At 43.4% G+C, this 23,689-nt stretch overlaps 1 protein-coding gene across 2 annotated transcripts in view; it reads left to right on the forward strand.

Annotated features, from left to right (window-relative positions):
• The window catches only part of LAMA1 (laminin, alpha 1), a 126,232-nt gene that overhangs the window by 87,790 nt on the left and 14,753 nt on the right, over positions 1-23,689 (forward strand). For both annotated transcript variants that reach the window (XM_010859096.1, XM_010859097.1), the window contains exons 35-51: positions 1,585-1,696; positions 2,796-2,958; positions 6,030-6,240; positions 6,424-6,540; positions 6,618-6,781; positions 8,673-8,808; positions 9,587-9,680; positions 10,853-10,969; positions 13,212-13,394; positions 13,734-13,888; positions 15,644-15,787; positions 16,760-16,893; positions 18,093-18,243; positions 19,173-19,297; positions 21,456-21,606; positions 22,474-22,618; positions 23,416-23,557. In XM_010859096.1, coding sequence (XP_010857398.1) covers positions 1,585-1,696; positions 2,796-2,958; positions 6,030-6,240; positions 6,424-6,540; positions 6,618-6,781; positions 8,673-8,808; positions 9,587-9,680; positions 10,853-10,969; positions 13,212-13,394; positions 13,734-13,888; positions 15,644-15,787; positions 16,760-16,893; positions 18,093-18,243; positions 19,173-19,297; positions 21,456-21,606; positions 22,474-22,618; positions 23,416-23,557 — 2,444 coding nt within the window. The remainder of the gene's footprint in view (positions 1-1,584; positions 1,697-2,795; positions 2,959-6,029; positions 6,241-6,423; positions 6,541-6,617; positions 6,782-8,672; positions 8,809-9,586; positions 9,681-10,852; positions 10,970-13,211; positions 13,395-13,733; positions 13,889-15,643; positions 15,788-16,759; positions 16,894-18,092; positions 18,244-19,172; positions 19,298-21,455; positions 21,607-22,473; positions 22,619-23,415; positions 23,558-23,689) is intronic.

The raw sequence follows: 23,689 nt of genomic DNA on the forward strand, positions 1-23,689 counted from the left end.
AAAAAAAGAATCTGCTTATTTGCAGATGGCAAGGGAGGCCTATTGTCAGATTTATGATTTTCACTTTAAAATTGTGTGCCTATGTGTGTGTGAGCACATAGATGTGTGCCTTTTGAAAGTGAAAGTGTTAGTCACTTTTGACCCCATGGATTATAGCCCTCTGGGATCCCCTGTCCATGGGATTCTCCAGGCAAGAATACTGGGGTGGGTTGCGATTCCCTTCTCCAGGGGATCTTCCCACCCAGGGATCAAACTCAGGTCTCCCTCTTTGCAGGCAGATTCTTCACCTTCCGAACCACCAGGAAAGCCCCATCTCTGTGTATGTACGTCTTGTCTCTGTCTCTCAACGTTCACACACGTACACAGTCATGCACCGTAAAATGCAGTAGCTTGGCTTCTGTTAATTTAGAATTAGTGACCGTTTGGGAAGAGTTGAAGGGTTTCTGTGTGGGCTTTTAAAGTACCTGAGCAAGCAAATGTTTGGTAGGAAGTAATAAGCCAATTAAATTCTTTCTATCCATTAAAGAAGATTCTCTTTGGATTTTGACTAGAAAACACTTTTAGAACCATTTGAGTTACTTACTTTGGGCTTCCCTTGCGGATCAGCTGGTAAATAATCCGTCTGAAGTGTGGGAGACCTAGATTCAATCACTGGGTTGGGAAGATCCCCTGGAGAAGTGAAAGGCTACCCACTCCAGTATTCTGGCTTAGAGAATATCATGGACTGTATAGTCCATGGGGTCGCAAAGAGTCGGACACGACTGAGCGACTTTCAGTTCTGGGAGTTACTTTATATTCCTAGAAATTACAGACAACCTTCCTTCCCACAAATTGTTGTTTAGTCTCACTAAGTCATGTCCGACTCTTTTGCGATCCCATGAACTGTAAGCTCATCAGGCTCCTCTGTCCATGGGATTTCCCTGGCAAGAATACTGGAGTGGGTTGCCATTTCCTCCTCCAGGAGATCTTCCTGGATCAGGGAATGAACTTGGGTTTCCTGCATTGGCAGGTGGATTCTTTACTGCTGAACCATCAGGGAAGCCTTTCACAAATTAGAATACCCTGAATAAAAACAGCAGCTGAGAGTAACTAACAGGCATCATCACATATAATCCTCATGAAGTCCTGTGATTCAAGTGTTATAATTACTCCAAGTTATGGATGAGGCTGTCCAGCCTGGCAAAAGCAGGTCTATTTGCCTAACTCTGTGTCTTAACCGCTTGACTAAGTTCTCATGGTCAATACAAATTAGTAAGATTTTACTTTCTAGATTCTGCAAATTTGGGTCCTGACATGAACATGAGGTCTCCATAGTGGCAACACCTGGGAGATTCTGTGGTTGGATAGCCGATTAGGCTGCTTTTTAAAATGTACCATCATTTGTCACCAAGAGTGAGCAGTCCATCATTTCATAAACCACCTAGTCCATTTCCAACCCTGCACCATTGACCTTGGCATCCATGACGGTGAACCTTTTCTGTGTTCTAGAATACGTTTTGTTGCTTAAAAGAGACAACATCTGGCATACTGAAGCTTGCATTTTATTCAGAGTGAAACTCACCCAAGGCCTTTATTTTGCATCAGCTTGACAGAGTGTTGACACGTAGTGAGCAGGTGACCAGGGCCACCGAAAGAATCCTGGACAAGAGTGTGGACCTCATTAAGTTGACCGAGAAGCTGCAGACAGACATCGAAGGTAGTGTCCTCAGAACTTTGCTTGATGAGTCTGGCTTATTTGGTAGGGAAAGCCTACTCTCTTCACTCAGCACTTGAATAGCCATGACTTGCACTGGACTCTTGGGGCCTTCCACTGTCCACACACAATGGGCTAAGTCACTTCAGTCATGTCCAACTCTTTGAGACCCCATGAACTGTAGCCCATCAGGCTCCTCTGTCCATGAGATTTCTCAGGCAAGAATACTGGAGTGGGTAGGCATTCCCTTCTCCAGGGGTTGAAACCCAGGTCTCCTGCCTTGGCAGGTGGATTCTTTACTGCTGAGCCAATACAAATCAGACTTTATAAGGCAGAAAGTAAAGACATTATTAGCGCGAAAGACATTTTTTAAAAAGGAGTAGTATCAAGTATTGGTGGTTGTTCAAAGAGTAAACGTTACTGAGAGCTTCTACATGCAGATGTTCCTGGCAGGGGCAGGGAATGCTGCAGTGATCATGGTGCCTCAGCCCTGCCTGGACAGGGTTCATGGGTACCAGGGAAGCAGACAGGAAATAAACCAGGATCCCAGGTTCCTGAGTGTTTTTTTAAAACACTTTTAAAAAATATTTATTTTTGGCTGTGCTGGGTCTTTACTGCTGTGTGGTTTTTTCTCTAGTTGTGGCGAGTGGGGGTTACTCTGCAGTTGTGGTGCGAGGGCTTCTCATTTCGGTGGCGTCTCTTATTGCGGAGCACAGGCTCTAGGGTGCACGGGCTTCGGTAGTCACGATGTGGGCTCAGCAGTTACAGCTCCAGGGCTCTAGAGCACAGGCTCAGTAGTTGTGCCACACGGGCTTAGTTGCTCCTTGGCTTGTGGGATCTTCCCAGACCAGGGATTGAACCCGAGTGTCCTGTATTGGCAGGCAGGTTTTTTACCACTGAGCCACCAGGGAAGCCCCTCCCAAGTGTGTTGACAGTGCATGTCCAGAGCGCACTGGATACACGGCCTAACCTGGCCTGGTTAGAGGGTCAGCCCAGTGTAGGTGGGCAGAGCAGCCTCACTGGAGAAGGTTCTAAGTTCTCCCATCCTAGGACTGTCTACTTTTGAGAGACTTATTCAGTGATTGATGAACTTTCTCCATAGAAATGATCAAAAAGGCTATGACTCTAAATCAGACGCTGGATGACGATGTCCAGCTGCCCAGCTCTACTCTTCAGGACATGCAGGAGAACATCACGGCTTTGTTGGAAGTCCTACGGAAAAGGCAGTTCCTGCCGCTGCACCAAAATGCCACCCTGGAACTCAAGTAAGTTCCTGAACAGCGCTCATCACACGACCAGTTAGGGGGAAGAATGTGACAGTGGAGGGGGAGGGAGGCAGGTGGAAGGAGGGGAAGGGAAGTCAGTTCTCAGAGGGACAGAGTGCCACAGGAGAAGAGAGGGGTGCGACTCCCCCACCAACAGAGCACAGTGTGATCAGTGGCAGTGCTTCTGCCTGTGCTGTTATATCTAGGTTTGGTTTTTCTCCGTGACCCTGAAACACCTTTTCGACTTAGCATGAACAAACAAACCTCCTGATCCTGTCTTTATTGAAGATTAAGTATAATGCAGGAAACTCTCACGGGAAGCAAACACAGGCAGTGGCCACCGCCAAAGCTGTGAACTCTATGACAGACTGACATCATGCCAGAATAATTTTGCTCAGTTATGCAAACTGTCATTGAAACCTGGGCTTTGAAAAACAGGTCACAAAGAACTGTTAGACGTGGTCACGAGAAACTTTCAGTTTGCTTTCAGGCTCTTTTTTTCTTAGTGTTTTCACACAAATTATTACTTGATGCAATAGCAAAGCTGTCTTTCTGCCATGTTGTGATAAATATCTGATTAAGTACTGGCTTCAGTGGTCACACCACACTCCATCAAAACTCCAGTCTCTGTAATGAGATATTTAAGCTATTTTAATACATTATGCTGTTTTAAATAACATTTTATAGAATAACTTAGATCAAAATCTTTTTCTGAATTTCACATTATTATCTTATCAGGGTGAATGTTAAGAAGTGAAGTCATTTAACCAGAGTTTGCATTTTGAGGATTCTCGACTTGCATTGCCACATTATTTTCTACATGGGTTTTAATTACTTTGAAAGTTATCTTTTATTCAGTGGGAATTTTTAGGACTTAAGCCTGGGAGGCAGTATCTCGAGTAACCACAAGAGAACTGCTCCAAGGAGGCGAGGGGTGAGCCTAGTTATATAGAAGTTTTGCAGCAATGGACAGCCAGCCTGAACATCAGAAGATTATTGTTAATTAAAACAGATAGCCCAAGTTTAGGAATTTAAAACAACATCCACTTCTACCAGCAGGATCCTGGAGAGCTGTTTATATGTATTTTCATCACTGAGTGGGATTTTTGACATTGTTGTTGATTTGGTAGGTGAAAAACAAAAGGTGGAACATACTGTCACATAGGCTTTGAAGAAAAGGACTAGTAATTTAATTATGGGATGTTTGTTAGGGCCCAAGAAGGGCCCTGAGAGGACTCTGGACTGGACAAGGGGAGCTCAGAGTTGGGTGAGGACTCAGGAGATGGAAAGGGGGCTGTTGTCTACAGAGCACTCCTCTGTGCCGGGTGATGGGGAGCTGTAGATTTCCCCCTCACTTCTGCATGTGCTCTTCCCTCACAAGGGAAGGATGCAGCTGAAGTAACTGAGGCCCAGAGAATATTTGCAACTCCATCAATGTTGAGCTGCCAGGACAATATGAAACCTGGTGTGTTCTGCATGTTAAGTCACTTCAGTTGTGTCCGACTCTTTGCAACGCTATGGACTGTCGCCCACCAGGCTCCTCTGTCCATGGGATTTTCCAGGCAGGAATACTGGTGGGGGTTGCCAGTTCCTTCTCCAGGTAATCTTCTCAACCCAGGGATCAAACCTGTGTCTCCTGTATCTCCTACGGTGGCAGGCGGGTTCTTTACTGCTGAGCCACCAGGGAAGCCCATCTTTCCCTTTACGGCACCCTGCAAGTGATCCTTTGTAGCTGTGTTTCCTGACTGTTTTCCAGTTTCTTAAGGAGAGGCCAAGTCTTTACCACAAGTCTTCAGGCTGAGTACTTAATCTTGAATCTCCACAGTGAGCCTGGATAAGACAGCTGACTACGTGGCACCATGCAACCCTTTCTCATGGAACTTGCTTACCTGCTCACGGCACTAGTATGGTGGAGAAATGCCACTCGAGAAACTGTGTTTTACCGTATTAACTGAATTTTACAGGAAGAAGCTGATAAGAAGTGCTGAGGGGTTTTGTGATTTTTCTTTGTAGTCTTTCAAGTCATTGTCAACTATGTCATTTCATTTGGTCGTGGTTTAGATGGTAAAGTCATTTTGTTGATGAAAATTTGATCTCTATTTTCAATTTCTTAGAGCCATACTTTCTTTAATGATATGAACTGAAGGATTAATGGCTAGATATTAGAAATATATTGGACTTTTTTGTGTGTCTCCCATGTACTATTTTTAGTTCTCTTTGTAACTATCATAATACAGCATCTTACTATCTCTTTTATAATTCTTAAAATCACAAGAATGTTCAAATAATTCCTGATGATGCTCTGATGATGTCAGAGTTCAAATATATACCGTTGGAAAAAATTTTTGTGGTGTTTTAGCCCAGCAATCTGATAATCTGAAAATTAAGGGGAATTTACAAGGCATTTTCCACAAAAATATTCAAAGTTCTTCTGATAAATTGAAGGAAGAAGTTAATAGGATATATTCAACCACTGCAAAGTTCTGTAGTGTGAAAATTGTATTATTCTATATAGCTTTAAGTTCAAATTTGATAGCACATTTATAAAAGAATAGAGGGAAATGTCTTTTGGTTTCTTGAAGCTTGCTTTTATCAAAGTGGTAGAAATTATATCTTTCTGGCAATTTGGATTTGCAAGTTTTTATAAAATTTGTTTCTTTACTAGCTGCAGGAAAAATCTTTGTATTGTATGGATACATTGGTGACTTTGGAGCAAATCACTGAAGCATCTCCTTTTTTCAATATCTGACCGTATTATAATGAATATTTCAGTTGCCATCATTCACAGGCTATGACCCCAGTTTCCTGAATCCAAATCCACTGAGATGGTTTCTTTAATTCCACTAAATATGTTAGGAAGTTTGTTAAATCAAGAAAGATCGTTAAGGATGAAGTGTAAACCTGCCATATATATAGCGGCCTTAGGAAAATTTTTTCCCTTTTTAAGGGATTGCGATGTACCACTTAGGACTTCAAGATGAGCCTGAGAAGGGATATGTAAAAGTTCCGTTCACTCTACATCAAAGCTGTGAGCTTTGTTGTTCACTTCTTACCATCTTTTATGTTCCCAGGGCTGCCGAAGATTTATTGTCACAAATTCAGGAAAATTACCAGAAGCCACAGGAAGAGTTGGCGGTGTTAAAAGAAGCAGTAAGCAGCCTCCTCTCAACACACAACAGGGATGTGCGGGCTGCAGAAGAGCTCCTGAGAGAAGCAGAGACGAAGACCCAGGAGAGCAGTCGCCTGCTGCTCCTCATCGGGGCCAACCTGCGAGAGTTCAACGTGAGTCCTGCCAGCTCTCGCCCCCTTAGAGCTGGTCCCAAATCCTCCCATGTAAATGACGTCATCCTTTGTTTCTTAAAAAAATGAGCCCCAGGGCTGACTCCAGCACACAGTGTCAGGCACCTGAGGTTCAGAGGCTGACTTGCTTTTATGAAGCATCCTTAGAGGTGATGTTTGCTGCAGGAGAAGAAGCTGCGTGTTCAAGAAGAACAGAACTTGACATCAGCGCTGATCGCCGAAGGAAGAGGACTGCTGGATGCGGCCGCTGCTCCTGCAAACACATCTGGGGAGGCTCTCTTGGTAAGTCCCAACTCAGCACAGCCCAGGGTTTCCGTTAAATAGACGGGCACGTGGTCACAGTGTTAATCTCTGTGTAGCAACTAGAGCAACACCAGGATGAGCTGCTACTGTGGACTGCCCAAATCAGGCGCCACGTGGATGACCTGGTCATGCAGATGTCCGAAAAGAGAGCGCTGGAGCTTGTGTACAGGGCGGAGGATCACGCAGCTGAGCTGCAGAGACGGGCAGGTGCTCTGGACAGGTGAGGCATATCTGGCAGGAACCCCACAAGTTGTGATCCGCAGATCAGAGAGAATAATAAGCCTGCCTGTTTCATTCACAGTGTCGAGTCACATTGTTTTTTGTGTGTAAAAACAAAGACTTCTCTTTTATTTCCATGGCAAGGAGGGTTTCCTCCCAAGTCTGGTAGTGTATTTGACCATCGGCAGGAATGTACGCTGGAAAAATGTGAACTGAAGCAGATAGGAATGAAAACAAATATTATGCTACGATATCAAGGCCTTCAGTATCTACCTGGTACTCAGGACTTTAAGAGGTTACCCATGGACGGAACCAGATACTGATTTCCTTATGCATCATCTTGCCTTCTTGGGACTTGTGATCCAGCCGGCTTTCTGCATGGATGCAGGTTGTGGACTATTAGAAGTGTTGAGGATCTACTTGTCGACTCCTGAAAGATACCATCGCCATTATTTTCTACTGCCTAAAAGGCTACCATTGTACTCATTACTTTAACATATATTTTTGGATATTTGTCAAGCATATCCTCAGTTTGTTAGATGTGCCTTTAAATGAGAAGCGAGACTGTAGGCCAGTGGTTCCTGAATTGTTGCAGGAGGAGCCTGGGGAACTTCAGAGTACTGATGGCTCTGTCCCCTGACCCCTCCCCTGTCCCCCAGACTGTGGGATATGGCCTGTACTTTAAATTTTTTGTTAAGTCCCCAGGTGATCTGATGACAGCAAATGAGGGAATTGGGGTTTAAGGCCTTACACAATATTGTGAGTTAGTAAGTTTATTTTTTTAGAATCTGCTATTAATTATGAGTGGAAAAAGTATGGACACACTAAGAATACATGTGTTTCTGTGTGTTGGGTGTGTTTTATGGAAGGAGAAAAATGAGTATTTTTTCTAATTTGAGGAGTGCTGCCATAAAAGACGAGCTCACACAACGAAAGCAATTAAAAGTGACTACTACGTAATTCTGGTGCTTCAATGAGCTCTACTGCCTCCGTCTGCTGTCGGAATCAGTAACAGAAAATGGAGTTAGGTACCCAGTTAGTTTTTCTCCTTTCCTCATCTTTCCTCATTTTCCAAAAAGGAAAAGGATGTTCTGACTACATCTGTAGCTACAACAAAATCTTTATTACTTAGTATGAGTCTTAAAAACAGTTTGGTATGATGCATAAAATTAAATAACTTTGTCTTTTATTTGTAAGTCACTGAATTTTGCCAATCAAGTAGTAGCAAGAAATAACTGCTGCTCTCTGCTTTGGAAAGCACCCAACTCAATAACCTTGGGGAGAAAATGAAGTGGCCTACTCAGCAGGCAAAGACGTGTCTATTGTCAGGTTTCATTTTGAAGCGAGAGTGAGGTGGATGAAACCGCACCATTACCAGCTGGCAAGTTCCTGAGTGATCAGTCCCCTTACAAGAGTGAAGTTCAGACGACTGAAGTATTATCTCATCCTCCTCCCAAACCTCTGGTGAACTTCATCAAATTGGTGTATACTGTCAAATTGGTGTATACTGTTTGAGGAATAAGCTTCAGCATCCTCACATATGCTTAGCTAAGAAAGCCTTTTGAAAATGAACACGTGTGTAGCAGGAGAGATTACAACCAGCGCAAATAGGCAGGGGATTTGAACAGAGATGAAAGCCTGGATGGTCTAAAAGGTGAGACACAGTGATCACCTCTTCTTTGGGTGTTAATTAAGCAGCAGTTCTTAGTGTTACCGAGACAAGATGACCACAGCTTCTTAAGACGGCATTTGGAATTAGAGGGGAATCCACATGTTGATACAGACTCCTGTCTTCCTCGTTGATGATGTTTCTCTAAGTGGGAGGCTTTTAGGAACAGTGGGCAGATTCAGTTCCGTTGATCATAACATCTCTAAATATGCCGATTGCACAGTGGCCTTGGGAATGTCAGGCATGTGTCCCTGAATGCCACCAGCGCAGCCCACGTCCACTCCAACATCCGGAGCCTGATTGAGGAATCAGAGAGGTTGGCGACAGACGCACTTGGAACTGTGAAAGAGGCGAGCGCGGTAAGAAAGGCCCTTGGGTTTCCCTGTGTGCCTGCTTTGTCTCTGCGCTGTGGTCAGGTGAGCCTTTTCGTGAGATGCTCAAGCAGAGAGGCAGTGGCCTAAGTTTACATTTGTCAAGGTTCTTTTCTGGTGGGATTCTGTCATCAGCTGCATTTTCTTTTCCTGCATGCTTAGTCACTCAGTCGTATCCGACTCTGTGACCTTGTGGGCTGTAGCCCACCAGGATCCTCAGCCCATGAGATTTCTTAGTCAAGAATACTGGAGTGGGTTGCCATTTCTTTCTCCATAATATATTCTAATGCATTAAAAATATTGTGTTTTCCTATGGGAGTAAATAGTGGGCCTTAAACAAGCTCATATACCCCTTAGACTACTTCCGTGTCCAATCCTGGATTCAGGGATTGAACCCACGTCTCTTGCGTTGGCGGGCAGATTCTTTACCTGCTGAGCCATCTAAGGCATAAATAATTCTTAGAACAAAAATGATAATGTTAATTGATATCTACCTTGGACATCTCTTCTTACCCGTGGTGAACATCTTCATTTAAGGGCTGGTTTTTGTGTTTATAGATTTAAAAATGACTGTGTTCCTTCTCTTCAGCTACAAATTAGCACATGTTAATAGGCCTACTTCAGTTGTCCCTGCCTGTTGTCTGCTTCACTTCCTTGTTCGGAAGGACCCTGGGGGATATTCTGACAACACAGAGTTGTTCTCTCCACCTTCAGCAAGAGCCCACCCCGCCCTGCAGGTCCACGTTTAAACTGTTCCATTTTACAGGCTTCTGAATCTCTTGTTTCTAATGGGAGAGCGGCCCTCCGGCGCAGTTCCGAGTTTCTCAAAGAAGGCAACCGCCTGAGCAGAAAGCATCGAGGTCAGTTCCCAGCTGCGGCTGTGTTGATGCCAGAGTGATTGTGGACACACCTCTGAACATACTTTCAGAACATTCTTCTTTCCTGGAGCAAGTCGAATGTTAACATTTCTTTGTCACAATAATATTCTAATTTCCTATCCTAGACACATCATGTAATTTTTATTGCGCAGTCCCCTCCAATCTTCCATAGACTCAACAAGCCTCCCCTGAGAACGAAACCCTCTGCTCACTGCTCTAGCTCCTGAGCTCAGGCTGGTCCTCAAGGCGTTTGTCAGGATACCCGTGATGTCACGTGCTTCTCTGTCCATCTCAGGGTTTCACCATTTCTTGAAGAGTCGTATTATGTTTGACTCTTGTCTTCTGCACAGGGCTAATGCAATGTTAGAACCATGGTAGGTTCTCATAAAGTTACTGAATTAAATCAATATTGATTTATCTATTAAAAATACCTATGCAAAAAAAAAATACCAATGTGGTTTCATTTTTCCTAAGACTTTCAGTAAGCAATTTTTGGCACATGTAAGAATCAGTAAGGATAATGCAGAATGGCAGCCGACTCTGTTGTGTAAGAGAAACAAACAAGTTTTATAACGTATAATTATATATATAGATCTATATATAGTTATATAAATATATCGTTATTACATAGAGAGAGATAGATATCTATCACCTTAATATACTCTGCCGCTGTTTAGTCACTCAGTTGTGTCCAACTCTTTGCAACCCTATGGACTGCAGCCCGCCAGGCTCCTCTGTCCCTGGGATTCTCCAGGAGAGAATACTGGAGTGGGTTGCCATGCCCTCCTCCAGGGGATCTTTCTGACCAGGGATTGAAGCCGTATCTTTTATGTCCTCTGCACTGGCAGGTGGATTCTTTAACACTAGCACCACCTGGGAAGCCCTTTTCGCCCTAGAGCTCTAACTGAATCAAATACGAATTTAAGAAGTATTAGTGAGAAGGAAAACAAAGTAAAAAAAAAATTATCAAGGAAGCCCCCAAGCATACAATTTGAGTGTGGGTTGAGTGGTGCTAAGTCTTGTTAGACAAACTTCAATATTTGGGCTCTCTGTAGAAAGCTGCTGATTTTATAGATGGGTCAGGAATGATAAAACTCATCCAGGCAACTTTTCAGGGTCAGCTTAAAAGGAAACACTTTTTCCCCTTTGAGTAGGTACCACATTGGAACTGAGTAGATTGAAAGATACTGCAAAGAGATTTCAAGAGGATGCTGATAAAATTACCAGGCAGACCAACGAATCACTCTTGATACTTAGAGCAATTCCCGAAGGTAAGTGGAAAGGGGGGTTCTTGATTTAAATTAATATCGTCTCATTGCAAAACACTTGCACACGAGCAGAAGACCTGCCGCAAGTCCGATGGAGACCCCTCACCCGAAACCAAACCAAGATTGACAGAATTTTCACTTGCAGAGGGATATGGTTTGGAAGGAAGAGCACTGTGTTTTTTATAGCTTCAGAACACCTGCATTGAAGTAGTAGAATTATACTCTGAAAAAACAAAGCTTTAAATTCTTTGTGCTTTCATATTAATTGCTAACTATTAAAATAAGCCTGAGATGAAAGAAGCTAGCAAGTGAAGAAGCTGAAATATTCCTGCTTTAAGGCAAAATGCTAAATTCATTATAAATGTGATAATTTAGAGAATTCTTGTTTGGAAATTAAGGAAATCTTCTTTTATGAGACAATAAGCATTCTAAAATAGATCACTTTAATATTGATGGTTTGAAAATGCACTGTTCCTTAAAATTTTAAGTAGGGTAGCTTTTTAACACAGACAAGTTGCACTGTGGTGCATTATTTATCTTACATTCCTTCAGCCTTTTCTTTTTCCTTAAGTCTTGCAAGATACTGAAAACATCTCCCAAGTTCTTGTGTCTGCTGGTTCACCTTATTGTTGTTGTTCTGTTGCCCAGTCGTGTCCGACTCTTTTCGGCCCCGTGGACTGCAGCACACCAGACCTCCCTGTCCCTCAACATCACCCAGAATTTGCCCAAGTTTCACATTCACTGTATTGGTCACTTTATAAGCATGAAAATTACCTTGGGAAGCTGGACTTTAGAAGAGTGGAGCATTTTCTGATCTGAAATTTTCTTTTTATTTTACTTATCTGTTTTTAAGGATACATGATGTATGTTGATCAAACATTCAAAAATAATTTTTTATTTGGAACCAATTTCACATTTGCAGAAAAGTTACAGAAGATTGAAAAGAATACCTGTATACCCTGCATCCACCTTCTTCTAGTGTTAATCTTTGTCCCTTTTGTGTTAAACCCTCTAAAAATGAATAAAAGTGCCTTAAAAAAAACTGTCACCCAGATTTTCTAGAATAATTGAACTGCAGTTTATCTTTAGTGACCATTTAGTTTTTACTGTGCTATTATTTCCAGCAGCCACTTGTGGGCGAATACACTTCCTCTGGCCTAGGATACTTCTATGGCACCTTCAGGTTTAAATTCCTAAACCTTCTTATCCATACATGGAATGATTTGGAGAAGCTGTTAGTGACTGTAAGAAAGGAATGATCGGAAAGGGAGCAAATGAGTTTAGATTGTTAACATATAAGATGCTGAGCAAATGGCGACTAGCAGTTGCTTTTGTAATCTCATTGTGTATTGAAATCATACTTCAATATAGAGTGTTGTCATCAAAAACATTTCAGTTCAGTTCAGTTCAGTCACTCAGTCATGTCCGACTCTGCAACCCCATGGACTGCAACACACCAGGCTTCCCTGTCCATCGCCAACTACTGGAGCTTGCTCAAATTCATGTCCATTGAGTTGATGATGCCATCCAACCATCTCATCCTCGTTCATCCCCTTCTCCTCCTGCCTTCAATCTTTCCAAGCATCAGAGTCTTTTCTAATGAGTCAGTCCTTCACATCAGGTGGCCAAAGTATTGGAGCTTCAGCTTCAACATCAGTTCTTCCAATGAATATTCAGGATTGATTTCCTTTAGAATTGACTGGTTTGCTCTCCTTGGAGTCCAAGGGACTCTCAAGAGCCTTCTCCACCGCAGTTCTAAAGCATCAATTCTTTGGCGCTCATGAATGAAAAACATTTCATTCATCCAAAAAAAGGAAGTGGTAGCACATATGTGTGTGTGTGCTCTGTCACTTCAGTCGTGTCTGACTCTTTGCGACCCCATGAACTATAGCCTCCCAGGCTCCTCTGTCCATGGGATTCTCCAGGCAAGAATACTGGAGTGGGTTGCCATTTCCTATTCCAGGGGACCTTCCCAACCCAGGGATCCAACCCGAGTCTCCTGTGTCTCCCGCATTGCAGGTGGATTCTTTACCACTGAGCCACCAGGGAAACCCCAGCACATGTGACAGGCAGCCTTAATACTGTCATTAGAAACAGAAGCCCCCTTTTGTGTTCAAGGACCAGAAAGGAATTCTGTAACATGTTTCTGTGTAAAATTACATTCGTTGCGGCCTTATGGTTTTCTGCATGTTATAACCATGTGTATAACCACCAGAGTATATACTTGAGTATAAATTTATTTCAGGTGTCAGAGACAGAGGAGCCAAAGTCACAGACCTGGCCATGTCTGCAAACCAGAGCGCCACCAGCACACTCAAGAATGTCATGGGGCTGAGCCAGAAGCTGTTGAACACGTCCACTGACCTGTCCAGGGTTAACGCCACGTTACAGGAAACAGACGAACTCCTACAAGACTCCTCGATGACCAGTAGGTCGTGGTCTCCCGTCCTGTTAGGAAAGTTTTCGTCATGCTACGTGAGCTGGCCCAGGGCACATGGGTGTTTGCAGACAGCAATCCTAAATTATAAAAATGTGGCAACATCTGGATTTGCATTTATAAAGGAAGAGAAGAGCCTCGGGTACTGCCTTGGGCTGGTGCATTTTTTATATATTTACCAAGATATCAGGGATTTGATGATTTGGATATTCTAGTATATCCAGCACATATTCTAGTAATGACCAGCTAATTTCTCTTCGTTTTCTCCCCTCGCCTCCCCCCCACCCCCACCCCACCCCCTGCCAACTTTTTGTCCCCTTCATATATTAGCTTTGTTAGCTGGAAGAAAAGTCAAAGATGTGGAAACACAAGCCAACCTCTTGTTGGATCGGCTGAAGCCTCTGAAGATGTTAGAAGAGAACCTGAGCAGAAACCTGTCAGAAATCAAACTGCTGATCAGCCAGGCCCGGAAACAAGCCGCATCTGTGAGTGTGGGGCCCACGGGTCTCGGGAGCCCTGCACCACCCTGCTAGCTGAAGCTCCTGGAACCATGCATCCCAGGGGTCTCCCATGCAGAGGGCTTCGGTCACACTTTCTGCTGACAAGTTCTCAGAAATGCCCGGTTTCTCACAGCCTTGTCTCCAGGTGTATTTAAAGCCTTGTCTTACACATTTTACTTTGTTGTTGTTCGGTCGCTAAGTCATGCCCAACATTTTGTGACCCCGTGGACTGCAGCATACCAGGCTTCCCCGTCCTTCACCATCTCCCTGAGTCTGCTCAAACTCATGTCCATTGAGTCAGTGATGCCATCCAACCATCTCATCCTCGGTCACCCCCTTGTCCTCCTGCCCTCAGTCTTGCCCAGCATCAGGGTCTTCTCCAGTGAGTCAGCTCTTGGCATCAGGTGGCCAAAGGAAGGGAGCTTCAGCTTCAGCGTCCAGTGAAGCTTCAGTCCTTCCAAGGAATTTTCAGTGTTGATATTTACCTTAAGTGTATTTAATGAGTCCCATTTTCCTTGATTCCTGCTTTTGTTCTGTGTGTTTCAGAATGTTGTTAGCAAAGAGATCTCCGTGTCCTTATGGAGATTTATAACCATGGCCTAGATTTCTAGGTCCCCACCGATTCGCTGGATAGTACAAACACATTGGTCCAAGTGTTAGCGTTGCTGGAAGTCTCACTGGTTGCCTACAGTGTTCTTTCCATCATTTTCCCAACTCGGTGTTATCATAATCCAAGGATTCTCCAGAATGTGTGTGCAGTGTGGGCCGCATCTCTAGACTTCTGACAAAACAGCTAACATCCCATGAATGTTGCTCAAATCCAGGTCACTCACTAACTGCATAAAACACACAGCTTGAGAGAGTGTTTCCTGGCCATCCTTTGCCATGGCCCTGGCTGTTGCTAAAGGAGAGGCGTTTCAGGGAAATAAGATTGAGAGAACATCATTTGCCGTGCTCCTGGGGACCTGTAGACAATAAAGGTGACCTCTGGTCTAATGTTTACCTTCCTGAAGCTTCTAGCCAAGAAAAAGGAGCTCCAGATTCTTTGATCCCTTAGTAATTTCACTTTGGGAAAAGAGCTGGAGTTTTATAAGAACTCTGGTTTCCATCTGCCTTAGTTCCAGTTGCCAAATAAAAAACCTGATGGATGGTTCCAAGTGCTCTGGTTAATATAAACTTATAGTCTTGAGGGTTAATGTAAAAATTATGTGCAAGTAATTATTTACCAGAGTGATATATGAGTGAAATAACTGGTCTATAAATATTTGCTGAGTGATAGATCAACCCTCCATTTACTACATATTATGCATGCTCAGTTGCATCCAACTTGCTTGCAACCCTGAAGACTGTAGCCCACCAGGCTCCTCTGTCCATGAGATTTCCCAGGTAAATGATCATCAAATAGCCTTTCTGTGTCAGGTGTAAGATTCCAAAGTGATTTAGAAAAACTCCTTATCTTTAAGGAATCAAGTCTCATAAAATAGAGTTCCTTGTGTAAAATTCTTCTTTAAAACCTCATGACTGGCTTTTTCCATAGTAAAATATTTTACCAAATGGAATAAGTTTCAGCCCCATCTGATTTTCACCTTTTGAGACACATAGCACTATTATCTGGAGAGGAATCCTGCCTAGCAGCGAAGAGTCAGAACAGCACAGCACTTCTGAACCCTAGGCATGCTGCCAGTGTGTGTCCTGGATGACTCTAAGGCACTTGGGGACACGTCTCTTCTCCTTCTCCAGATCAAAGTTGCTGTGTCTGCAGACCGAGACTGCATCCGGGCCTACCAGCCCCAGATCTCTTCTACCAACTACAACAGCCTGACGCTCAACGTGAAGACAAGTGAACCCGACAACCTTCTCTTCTACCTGGGCAGCAGCACGAGCGTGAGTATGACCTGCGGAAGCCACGCCGAGTCTCTTAGGCCAGAGGATATTTTCTCAATTGGTACATTTTTGGCTAAAAAAAAAAATAAGGCCTTCATGAAATCACTAGTGCTTCTAATCTTTTGCTAAGCTGGTTATGTTAGATGGAAAACAAACTGTGAAACTGCGTGCCTGTAAAGAGGAGAGCGGCGTTGATGAGCGGTGCCTCCCTCTGCCCCTTTAACTGTGAGCTGTGGGGACAGAGCTTTCCATAATGTCTCCTGTGACCTCTGAAGCCACGGAGCTTCACTTCGAGTCTGTGAAGTCGACCTTGGCAGTTGTCACCAGGCGTGGAGGCGTGCACCCCGAGGGACACGTCAGAATTGTCAAGCTTCCCCCAGACTCTTCCACCCACTGAGATTCTCGCGGTTCCCAGAGGGCAAGTCCCCTGGGGAAGACTTGTTTCTTTAGGCTGTCGGTGGGGCATGGGTCAGACCCTTGGGCAGAAGATACTAGCAAGCACAAATGCCATCTGCAGTGTATTCTTAAGACCCAAGGTGCAAAGCACAGGTCAGTCGGTGCTGTAGGGCTTCATGGCTTCTGTCTTCTTGCATGATTCACGTTCACACGTTGCCTTTTCAGGCTGGGCAGAAAGACAAGTGCCACGCCTTCCTTATGACCCCTGTAGAGGCTGCTTACCCCCAGCGAGTTTTCTTGGAGAACTTCATGGGAGGCTCCATGGAGGGCCATGCCGGGGAAGGGTGGTGGGCACCGATGGCCAACGGTGGCCACTGTCTCCAATACGATCCTTCGGGTCATGCTCCAGCTCCAGTGGAGGGGAGCATTTAAGGACAATAGAAGGTCTTTTTTTGTGTTCATTGTTTTACTTTTTAAGAATAGAGAAAATGCTGTAAGAATTCCTTTAGAGCGTGTCAGTGGTCATGCCCACAGTCTTGCCTGTGGACTAACCCCAGCTCACGCCCTGCACCCCAGGCTGATTTCCTGGCAGTGGAGATGCGGCGAGGAAAAGTGGCCTTCCTCTGGGATTTGGGCTCTGGATCAACACGCTTGGAATTTCCAGACTTCCCAATTGATGACAACAAGTGGCACGGCATCTATGTGACCAGGTAGCAGACAAAGTTCTGTCTGAGCATCTCTCATTTCTCTCCTGCATCTTTTAAGTAACTACGTGTTTACCCTTATGCTGGGAAAGATTGAAGGCAGGAGGAGAAGGGGGCAACAGAGGATGAGACGGTTGGATGTCATCACCGACAAAATGGACGTGAGTTTAAGCAAACTCCAGGAGATGTTGAAGGACAGGGAAGCCTGGTGTCTGCAGTCCATGGGGTCACAAAAAGTCAGACACGACTTAGTGACTGAACAACAACATGTTTGTAATATCATGTAACAGTCCTTGAAATTTCTGGGGAGTGGGATTATAATGAAAGAATACTTGGTTTAGATTTATTGTAGGAGTTTTTTTTATTATTACAAGAGAAATAAACTTTGTTGCCAAAATCAACCATCAAATGAAGAAAAAAGTTTAAAGTTTGTATTACCTTCAGAATGTCAGGTCTAAGTCTGGGCAGCCAACCCAGAAGAGGGCAGTAACGTGCAGCATAATGGAGACACCACGTGGCTGGCAGCAGGACAAGCAGAGGGCAGGCCAGGAGGGAACCAGTTAGGGGTGGCGTTTTTTTAGAATTCAGGAAGGACGTGAAATTCTTCCTTTTACAGCCCCTCCCCAGGGACTTCCCTGGCGGTCCAGTGGTTAGGACTCTGTGCTTCCAACTCTAGGGGGCAAGGGTTTGATCCCTGATCATGGAACTAAGATCCTGCCTGTCATGTGGTTCTACCAAAAAATAATAAAAGTTATAAAAAATAAAGTCCCTCCCCAGAGGCAACTACTGTTAAGCAGCTTTATGTGTATCTTTCTCTTCACTTTTCTGTAATATCACATTTTGTTGTTATGATGGTGTTGTTGGGAATTTGTGATTTTTACTTTGTTATTTGAGAAAACAGGGATATAATAAAGACAGTGGGCTGTTGAAACATATTTAGTCCATTATCTGTAACTATTGTAAGCAGGAGATAACAGGATGGAATTGATGCTTTAGAAGAAATACTCCACAAGGTTCTAGAGGGCACACTAGGGCTGGGCTGGGCAAACCTAGAAGCAGAGACGCCAGTGGAGACGTGGGCAGAAGCCGGTGGAGGCTGTGTGTAGAACAGATGTGTGTGTGTGTGTGTGTGTGCATGCGTGCACACATGTGGACCGATTTGTCATTCTGAAAGTGCTCTTTTTGCAACTGTCTGTGACCCCCAGGTTTGGGAACATTGGTTCATTGAGCGTAAAGGAAATGAGCGCAGCTCAAAAGCCTCCACCAAGAACAAGTAAATCCCCTGGAACAGCCAAAGTTCTGGATGTAAACAACTCAACCATGATGTTTGTTGGAGGGCTTGGCGGACAGATAAAGGTAACATTCTGAAGGCTCATCTGAACAGGCTGATTTTACCAATAGATGAAATGAATATGATTACATTTTTGAAAATATTCTAGGCAGAGAACGATTTTCCTGCTTCTATTATTTTGTTTAATGACAGTTCATCTGCAGAGTTGGGTTGGTTTTGTAAAGGATCATGCTTCATAAATGGTATAAAGGGAAAAGCAGCCAACGGTTCATTTTACTATTTTTCCCCCTCAATAATAAAAGAAGAAATTCAGTATTCCACATTAATTTTTGTGAACTCCCTTATCTCTATTCTGACTCTAGAGGTGTATTAGTCATTTAGCCATGTCCAACTCTTTGTGACCCCAGGGACTGTATAGCCTGCTAGGCTTCTCTGTCCATGGAATTCTCCAGGCAACATTACTGGAGTGGGGTGCCATGCCCTTCTCCAGGGGATCTTCCCAACCCAGGGATTAAACCTGGGTCTCCTGCACTGCAGGCAGATTCTTTATCGTCTGAGCCACCAGGGAAGCCCTGACTCTAAAGGTAGACTAACTCTAACCCTAGTGTTTAGCAAAAGAGTTCATGGTATATTTTATTACATCAGTTATCCTCCCACCGAATAAAGCTGGGGTTACCTGGACCTGGTTCAGTGCTCTGAAATGAGTGAGGCGTCATCACTGACCGCATCCTCTGGGTCTTTTCTCATCTGATGAAGGGCCTTCTCTCCAGCGACCCTAGTAATTGATGTGCCCTGAGTTCTCGTCCTGCTGTCTGTCACTCATTCTAGGATCCCAATTCATGATTGGAAGGAAATCCAGCGATTACAAACTGGCCATTTTCCTGGATGTTGTTTTCTCAAAATTTGGATCTGTGAAATTTGAGCTCCCAAGGAAGAGCTTTGGACACTTAAAAAATGCATTTCTTTTCACTCATTGTGTGTTTGTTTACACTAGAAGTCTCCTGCTGTGAAGGTTACTCATTTTAAAGGCTGCATGGGCGAGGCCTTCCTGAATGGACAGTCGATCGGCCTGTGGAACTATATTGAGAGGGAGGGGGAGTGCCACGGCTGCTTCGGAAGGTAACTCGCCCCACAGGTGACACCTCAGCTGCTAATGTGTACAGTGACCTGGTCCAGGGAAAAGGTTCAAGTTGTGGCATTTCTCAAATGCATTTGACCCTGCATGCATGCTTAGTCACTCAGTCATGTCCTTTGAGACCCCATGGACTGTAGCCCACCAGGCTCCTTTGGGATTCTCCAGGCAAGAATACTAGGGATTGCCATTTCCTCCTCCAGGGGATCTTCCCAACCTGGGGATCAAACTTGAGTCTCCTGTGTCTCCTGAATTGTCAGGCAGATTCTTTACCACTGAGCCACCCCTGAACTCTTGCTAATAATGAGTTTTCTTAATGTTCCATAGAACACACTTTGTAAATGCTGATACAGACACAAACTGGTGCTTTATGTCTGCATTTGTCACTGGATTAAACTGTCTTCATTTTAGATAAGTGTCCCTACCTAGACAAAAGCTTTAGCTCAGTGAGTTAATAAACTATTTCTAGGAACTGAATCCATTTGAGCAGGTCAGTGATTAGAATTCATTGTGCTTTTCACCTTTGTGTGTAATTTTCCATTATTAAATCATTGATATGGTCCAGTGATGCCCTTTAGACTTAAAAAAAGTTTTTTTCTCAATGTGATCATGTACCTTTAACTTTGGCTTATATTACCAAGGAAGCTAACTGGGTTTTTTTTTTTTTTTAATTCCTCTTTGAATACATTTGTACTCTTTTAGTGTGGTGTCAGCATACATTTATAATTATGAAAAATCTCTTAGATCCTTAAAGGATAATATAAAATCATTGATTTTAACAGTTCACATCTAAATACGGGGGGAAAAAAATCTTTAATCGGCAGGCCTTTATTCCTGTATAAGTTCTGAGTGGCTGGTGCAGCAGCGCATTGGCTGCTTAGGTGACCTTTGATAGGGCAGTCTTCTTTTCTTTGCACATATTAAATCATGTATCACCCTTCCAGAGAGGTTCTCTCATGATCCCTATTTTACTGATAGAGGGAATGAGACACAGAGGGGTTAGGTAACTTTTCTGAGGTCACACAGCTAGTAAGTTGGGGAGCTGAAATTTGAACCCCAGCAATCTGCTGCTAGAATCTGTGTCCTTCGCTACATGAATCCAGTCGTCTGAAGGTAAAGCAATGGGACTTGCTTCTAGGAAGTGATTGAGAATTAGACCATAATTGATTTATACACAGTACATTTCTTATACTTCTTTATGGGAGATCTCAAGACAGAAATTTTCAGAAAGAATAAGACTATAGACAGCTATCAGTTTGAAACCTTGGGTTTTACAGAGTACCGTTATGTTTTACTTTGTTAATGAAAACGCTGTCGTTGGGTCTTCTGTCTCTGCTTGGAGTTGTCACAGAGTTTGGTTATTACACCTTTACCAGGAGAAAGTGCAAATTCATACCCCCCGCCCGGACACTCTAATCTAAATTTCACTCTCAAGCCCTATGACATTCCACAAAAGTACCTTTTGAACATAATAATGACATGTTCCAAGTACTTTGTATTTGAAGAGTAAATTAAGTCAGCTTTTTGAGGCGTGGGGAAAACTGGAAAACACTTATCTAAGATATGCTGGAGTCCACAGTGTGTGACTGAGTTGTAAGCTCATCTTGCAGATTTTTGAGACTCTGTTTGGTCAATGATATTTTTGTAAGCTGATCCTTCTGGCACATTGGTATGGATTTGTTTTCCATTATTAGTCCAGTTTAACTGATGCATTTAGTTAAAACCAGCACCAGGTAATAAATGCCAATATAAAATTTATTCCAAAAGTGCTGAAGTTAAGACAGGACATTAAAGGAAATGAGATATTAAAGGACATCAAAGTCACATTAAAGGAAATTAGAGCAAACGAAAATCTAGTCGCTGAGTAGAACTATTTATAGCCGCAATTCATCCTTTGAGGGAATTTCTTTTTACTACAGTGAATGCTGCCTACGTTAACTCTCTTTTCTTTATAAAGCAACTGGGTGCTTGTCTCGCATAATCTCATGGGGGGCATCTTTTAAGTTATTATGACTTAAGACTTACTACCAAATTATGGAAATAAATGCTCTATGACAGCTTTGTGAGGAAGAACTCATGAGTGTCGTGTGTCCTTGTGAACTACCTTCCTAAGAACAGGTTATATTTCACCCTCTCTCTGTGCAGCCCCCAGGATGAAGATGCCTCTTTCCATTTTGCTGGGAGTGGGTATTCTGTCGTGGAGAAGACTCTCCGGGCTACTGTGACTCAGATAATTATGCTTTTTAGTACCTATTCACCCAACGGGCTGCTTCTGTACCTGGCTTCAAACGGCACCGTAAGAGTCTTTAAGGGTTCTGTGTCCTGCTGTGTACATACAGTTGGATTGCTATGAGGATATTTATTAAATGATTGTTTTATGAGCACATACAAGGATAATATATACACATGTATGCCATACTAGTTTCCCATTTTAAATTATTTATCAGTACAAACTCACTGACAAACATTTGGAAAAGCATGTCAAATAGAAAATAGCTTCCCATCATTATGTGCATTTAGCCATGTCCAACTCTTTGCAACCCTACGGAGTATAGCCCACCAGGCTGTTGTGTCTATGGGATTCTCCAGGCAAGAGTACTGAAAAGGGTTGCCATGCCCTCCTCCAGGGGAATATTCCCAACCCGTGGATCCAACCTGAGTCTCCTGTGTCTCTTTGTTCTGCAGGTGGACTCTACCCACTGAGCCACCTGGGAAGCCCTCCCCTCATTATAAATGTCACTTAAACATTTATTATTAGATTTTGAGCCTAAATAAGAGGTCTTGTTTTATTCACTGTGACTTCCTAATCTTATTTGAATTCCATCAGAGGAGTTCATGTTCTTATTTTTATCTTGAGTGCGGGTGATCTTTCTGTTTTGGGGTTGTATTTTTAGGACTGGCTCATTTGTCAATCTAAGTGAACAAGATGCAGAGAGTCCACTTCTCTTACTGTGTTGTGGACTTTGACGTTCATGAGTTTATTTCACACGTCTGTATATTAATCTAGTAAGCCTTGTGGACACTTTTAATGTCCAACTATTAGGCCAGATCCTGTTCTCTCAGTTTGACTGTAGGAGATTTCCACCCTCCCTGACTTGGAGGGGAAAGAAATCTTGTGATAATAATGTAACCACGGGTAAGTGTTTTCTCTTGTTTTTTACAGAAAGACTTTTTATCCATTGATCTGGTCGACGGCAGAGTCAGGGTAACAGTTGACCTGGGTTCTGGGCCCCTTGCTCTGATTACCGACCGACGCTATAATAATGGAACGTGGTACAAAATTGCCTTCCAGCGAAATAAAAAGCAAGGTAAGTGTGAGGACAGACGGACAAAATGCCCTAGTGGGAATGGAAATCTTTCCAAAGTTAGCAGTCTTTGTTTTTTCTTTAGCTTTCTGAGTCTTCTTGAATGACATTCTATTCAAAAGCCCTTGTTTTCTTTGGAATTCTGAGCACCGGGATTCACAGCTTGGTGAAGGAATATTCTGTTTGTCTGTGGTTTCCAAATGCATTGGGCTTCCCTGGTAGCTCAGTTGGTAAAGAATTCCCCTCCAATGCAGGAGACCCCGGTTTGATTCCTGGGTCTGAAAGATCCGCTGGAGAAGGGATACGCTACTCACTCCAATATTCTTGGGCTTCCCTGGTGGCTCAGCTGAAAAAGAATCCCCCTGCAATGTGGGAGACCTGGATTTGATCCCTGGGTTGGGAAGATCCCCTGGAGATGGGAAAGGCTATCCACTCCAGTATTCGGGCCTGGAGAATTCCATTGACTGTATATGTATAGTCCATGGGGTTGCAAAGAGTCGGACATGAATGAGCGACTTTCACTTTTGCAAATGCATTATTTAACATTAAAGGCTAAATTGGAATCAAGGGTCAAATTGATTCCATTTTCTTTCACACATTCTGGTGCCATTTAGCATGTGCATTCTGGATTTATTGACTTTTGTAAAGAGGGTTTTCATTTGCCCTTTAACAGTCAAGAACATTCCTTGGTCAAATTTGCAGGATGGAAAAGAATATGTCTTTGTTAATGAACTTTGTGAGATGTCTGTGTTTTGTTTTACTGTAGAAAATGATGTTCTTATCCCCTTGATCTCCTCTAGGGCTCCTAGCAGTTATTGATGCTTATAACACCACCTACAAAGAAACCAAGCAAGGGGAGACTCCAGGGGCATCTTCTGACCTCAATCGTCTGGATAAGGATCCAATTTATGTGGGTGGATTACCGAGGTCGAGGGTAGTGAGGTATGATACCACACTGCAGAAGTGTCACGTCCCTAATTACTGTTTTCGTTTCCATAACAAAATCCCACAAACCGGCCAGCTTAAACAACAGAAGTGATTAACAAATGTATAAGAAATGTCTCGTACAGTATC

This window comes from Bison bison, unplaced genomic scaffold, assembly GCF_000754665.1.
Source record: "Bison bison bison isolate TAMUID 2011002044 unplaced genomic scaffold, Bison_UMD1.0 scf7180017864453, whole genome shotgun sequence".
Lineage (NCBI taxonomy): Eukaryota > Metazoa > Chordata > Mammalia > Artiodactyla > Bovidae > Bison > Bison bison.